Genomic DNA, 5,526 nt, shown 5'->3' on the forward strand with positions numbered 1-5,526 from the left:
CTGCTGTTCCATTTGCAGAATTACCGGACTTGCGTCCTCCCGTCCTCGGGAGTTTGCACTTCCGAGTCGAACTTGCGAAGTCCGAAGTACTGAGAACGCAAGTCCGAACTTTGCGTACTTGTGCTGCGTCTCAATGTGCCTACTTATACTACGCCCTTAAAGTATGTACTCTTTTGGTCCTGTCAACTGTAAACTGGCCTGTCAATCATCTTGTCACAGTTAACATCCTCCACATTACATTTCATTTAACTTCCTACCGTATTGGAGAGAAAAGAAGTACCTCGTTGATCTCCCAGTCGTGGGTCTTTCATGCCGAGAACTCTGCTCATATTTTATGCATAATGATGCATTTAAAAGTTAACGACCAAATGGATGTTTATAAAAGTTTACATTGCTGTTGCAGATTAAATATAACATAGATAACATTAAATAAATATTTTTTACCAGGTTAAATGTTGAATATTAGTAACTCAAACCCCTTTTTCTAAGCCTCTCTACCATAACCGCCGGTCGCGCACATCTGCCATGTTTGTAGTTTTTAACACATTTTATTCATGTTTGTAGTTCTGGACAGAATCCTTCACCAAAGCACAATGGATTGTGGGCAATATTAGCCGTTAGAGTGTGCACGGATCCACACTTCAAAAATCGACCTGAAATAGACCATCCGGGGACTTTTGGCATACTCTTTTCAACATACTATGCTTTGGGACACACTTATTCTAATCTCACATACTATTTAGAACGGATAGTATGAACATTGAGACGCAGGGAGCGTCCTGGGAAAATGGCAGGTATGGTCACCCTAGTTTATAGTGTACCAGAAGTTTCTCCCATAATTCACGCAAACGGCATGTAGGTGTGGAAAAAAGGTGGATACACCAATATTTAAAATATTGGAATGAGCAGAGATTCTACAACATCCAGATACAAAGTCTTGTGATTAAACACACTCCGACATGTTTGTTTGTTTGTTTGTTTTTTAAATATCTTTCTCTCTCTCTTTTTACTTTTTAGGTGACATGAGAAAAGCTATGTGCAATGGACAAGCTACAGGTACAATAGTGTACCAGAAGTTTCTCCCATAGTTGACGCAAAGCGACATGGGGGTGTGGAAAAAAGGTGGATACACCAATATTTAAAATATTGGAATGAGCAGAGATTCTACAACATCCAGATACAAAGTCTTGTGATTAAACACACTCCGACATGTTTGTTTGTTTGTTTGTTTTTTAAATATCTTTCTCTCTCTCTTTTTACTTTTTAGGTGACATGAGAAAAGCTATGTGCAATGGACAAGCTACAGGTACAAAAAAAAAACATAGTAACCTGGTTCTATACAATTCTGTAAGTGAATGTAATAGCTAAGCTTACATTAAAAGTTGTATAAATGAAAGTAGTAGTTCAACTAAAAAATATATAAAAATTGTCACCACTTACCCTCACGTCGTTCCAAACCTGTATGACTTTCTTTCTTATGTGGAACAAAATATAATATATTTCGAATGTATTGTCCGATCCAGTGTTGTCAAATACAATATTGTTTTGAACCCCATTGACTTAACCTACCTTGACATTTAACCTAACAAGCATTTGTTCCTTCTCCCCCACTTCCTTCCCTTCACTCAGTTCACTCAGAATGATTATATGCAACATATAATGTTCCACGTCAATGCAAGTGAATTAACAGTCATGTCTGATATAATTTAAAGCGTCTCAGTGCGACTGGTACAATAGCCTCATGTCCAGAGAAATAGACTGAAAGTAAATACGAGAGAGTTTGCAGAGGGTTTGCTCCTTCACAGGGCCTTTCATCCAAATGACCTCCCGTTCCTCCTCAACAGGGTGCGAACTCCCCAGGTCTAAGATCCCATTTAATGCAAATTCCAGTTTTAAATCTAGTTTCCCCTACCCTCACGTAGACTTTTGACTATAAGATAACATACACATCGTTAACACAGTGTAAAAAAAAAAAAAATTCATTATGCAGTGTAGACAGCTTAATTTTCTGTAACTTTGTGAGATCTTAATGAACAAAGATGAGAGAAAGCTTTTTAGGGATTATAAAGGGAGCGCTCTTTGCAGGCTTTCTGTGCTATAAATAGAGTTTGTAGAAAACTGGTTTTTCATGCTGCTAAAAGGACATATAAGGAAAGGGCATATAAATGTGGTATTCACTCTCGAAATCGCATTGATTTATAGCAATGGACGGGACAAAATTGATGTCAGAATAAATGTGCATTAAGTCTATGCACCCTCACTAATTTCAGACTCAACAGGGTGCGAACTCCCCAGGTCTAAGATCCCATTTAATGCAAATTCCAGTTTTAAATCTAGTTTCCCCTACCCTCACGTAGACTTTTGACTATAAGATAACATACACATCGTTAACACAATGTAAAAAAAAAAAATTTCATTATGCAGTGTAGACAGCTTAATTTTCTGTAACTTTGTGAGATCTTAATGAACAAAGATGAGTGACAGCTTTTTAGGGATTATAAAGGGAGCGCTCTTTGCAGGCTTTCTGTGCTATAAATAGAGTTTGTAGAAAACTGGTTTTTCATGCTGCTAAAAGGACATATAAGGAAAGGGCATATAAATGTGGTATTCACTCTCGAAATCGCATTGATTTATAGCAATGGACGGGACAAAATTGATGTCAGAATAAATGTGCATTAAGTCTATGCACCCTCACTAATTTCAGAAGCACCCTTGACTGACTCTGGAACTGGGCCGGTGTTGACAGGGTGTTAGTTATACTGAAGCATTAAAAATAATAACAGCTTACTGAATTCAGTGTGAAAGCTGAGCCTGTTTTTCAGTCGGTTTAACCATTTTACCATCTTGATTTTCAGAAGCCATCCGTCCATTATGTTTTTAGTTGTTTTTGCTCGCACTCAATTACGCCATCTGCCATAACTGTAACCAAAGAAGATATGTAACAGCCGCTTGATTAGCTGGGAGACTTCCAGCTAAATTGCCCCCTCTTGTGGATGACTCAAGATTTGCTAGCAAAATCTGACATTCACAAGCCGTTTCACTCCAGTGTATTCATCTTAATTAACAGGTGCTCGCACCCCCAGGGTGAAAACCAGTAGTGTGAACTTGTTCACTGTTGTAGATCACTGTAGTTGTGTTCTCTCTCTTTCTCCCTCTCTCTATATTTTATATTTTCAGGCCTTTTCTACCCATTTGGAAATGGAGACATAATGAGTCCCTCTACAGATGATGGAAGCTCTCCAGTAATATTATTGGAAAAGCCCTTTGTATATTTTGGACATGTTTATCAAAAGACTTATGTAAGAGCATTGTCTTCATAAATTCTGTGTATGTGTGTGCCCTGGTATTCCCTACATTATGGGAACCAAATGTCCCCACAAGGATAGTAATGGGGAAAATTTTTTTTTGTGGTCTCCATGAGACTTTTTGAAAAACAAAAACAGCAGGAAGTTATGTGTGAGGGGTAGGTTTAGGGGTAGGGTTAAGGGGATATAAAAAACAGCATAAAAAAACATTACGTCCAAGGAATATCGCCATAAAACTTGGAAACCAGTGTGTGTGTGTGTGTGTGTGTGTGTGTTTATGTACAGTGCACTTAGAAAGTATTTAGGATTCACTCCATACACCATAATGAAAAAGCAAAAACCTAATTTGTGAAAACTTTACAAATTTATTCAAAAGAACAAACTGAAATATCACACTGGCATAAGTATTCAAACCACTAACTCAGTATTTAGTTGAAACACCTTTATCAGCGGTTAGAGCCTCAAGTATTTTTAGGTGTGATGCAACAAGTTTACACACCTGAAATTTGGGATTTTCTGCAGATTCATATGGAAAAAAAATTTGCACAAATTACATGCTGACTATATTTCTCAAACTCAACCATTAAATCTTTTCCATTCTTACTTTTTATTTTTTTTGATGATGATGATGATGTATATATTTTTGTATTTTAAAGGGGTCATATAATGCTACATGCACTTTTACAAGCTGTTTGAACTGAAATACCATTGTTTCGACACCGAAGCAGATGTAGACAAGAATGGCTCCTAAGCGATTGAGGTGTTCTGTTGTTGGATATAATAATGAACATAGCAGTTGTCATTTACTCCCGACATCTGAGCCGCTGAAGACACAGTGGATTACATTTGTTTCTGAAGGGAATGCGCCCCCGATCTACCTAAATGCGTCTATTTTCACGCGAATCATTCGTGATCCAGCATCACCTCCAGAAGAAGTGAGTGTAAGGTTTTTTAATGAATCTTTGCAAATCGCCTTTCCTAATAATGTGCTAATTAGCAAGTTTCAGAACTTGTGGAAAATTGGCATCCGTTGACCCCTTCAAATTATTACTAATTCATCAATGCACTCACTGCACTCTTCCAACTAATTAGAGGCTTAACTCAATAAATATTTTTTACAGTGTGGATATTTTTTTGTACTTATTAATTATTATTATTATTATTATAAAACAAAAGTTTTAAACAGGTCACAGAGTTGCAAAATAGCAAACCTTGTATGACATGAATGAAGTAAAAGAAAACAAACTTGGATTTTTAAGAGTTTTAGGCCCTATTTTGTACTACTAAAGCTCTTTCATAATATTGTTTTACCTCTGTTTCAGGTTAATAACAATGGGCATTTGACATTTGATGGGACTCTTTCACAGCCGATACCCGGTTATTTACAGACGCAAATCAACAGAGAAATTATTGCTCCACTTTGGACAGACATGGACAACACTGTCGGTGGAACAATCTCCTATCGTCAGGTCACCAGTGGTGGACTCTTACTAGCAGCCTCAAACAACATAAACCAGTATTTTCCTAATCTGAACTTCACTGCATCATGGCTGTTCATTGCCACTTGGGATAAAGTACCATACTTTGCCAGCTCACAATCGGTAAGCTATCTGTCACTCACATCAGGTAGTTTCTTAAAGACTTTTGGAATTTTTGTCTTCCAAGTATTATTAAAGTAATTTGATGTGGTATCTTAACATGCTTAATTTTAACATCTTTTGGTGCTATAAACAAGACGTTGGTCTTTAGTGCTGGGGAAAGTGACTTTTAAACGTAATGTATTACAATATTGATTACTTGAGTCTGTACAGTAGAGGGCGCAGCTCAAACAAACTTTCCAGCTGTGCTGCCATTCTGGATTTCAAGAAGAATAGGATGTAGGAGAAAAAAATGCAACACTCTTCAGCAATAAAAAAAAAGAAAAGATTGTTATGTTTATCTGAAGCAGGGGTGTCCATTCCTGCTCCTGGAGGGCCGGTGTCCTGCAGAGTTTAGCTCCAGCCCTAATTAAACACCTGAACCAGCTAATCAAGGTCTTACTAGGCCAGGGCTGCCCAAACTCGGTCCTGGAGGGCCGGTGTCCTGCAGAGTTTAGCTTCAACTTGCCTCAACACCAGGGCTGGATTGGTAATCGGGCACACCGGGCGTTTTCCCGGTGGGCCGACGCACTTAAGGGGCCGACAGAAGTTTTTTTTTTTTTTTTCGGAGGAACATCAAGCAA

The 5,526-nt window shown here is 38.0% G+C and overlaps 1 protein-coding gene across 1 annotated transcript in view; it reads left to right on the forward strand.

Annotated features, from left to right (window-relative positions):
* Nucleotides 1–1,022: 1,022 nt before the first annotated feature.
* LOC107708892 (uncharacterized) overlaps nt 1,023–5,526 on the forward strand; it is a 43,767-nt gene continuing 39,263 nt past the window's right edge. Inside the window, 4 exon segments of the mRNA XM_074560060.1 lie at nt 1,023–1,056; nt 1,268–1,306; nt 3,178–3,299; nt 4,628–4,906. Of these exon segments, the coding sequence (XP_074416161.1) occupies nt 1,023–1,056; nt 1,268–1,306; nt 3,178–3,299; nt 4,628–4,906 (474 nt within the window).

This window comes from Sinocyclocheilus rhinocerous, unplaced genomic scaffold, assembly GCF_001515625.1.
Source record: "Sinocyclocheilus rhinocerous isolate Xijiao unplaced genomic scaffold, SAMN03320098_v1.1 scaffold24, whole genome shotgun sequence".
NCBI classification, from domain to species: domain Eukaryota; kingdom Metazoa; phylum Chordata; class Actinopteri; order Cypriniformes; family Cyprinidae; genus Sinocyclocheilus; species Sinocyclocheilus rhinocerous.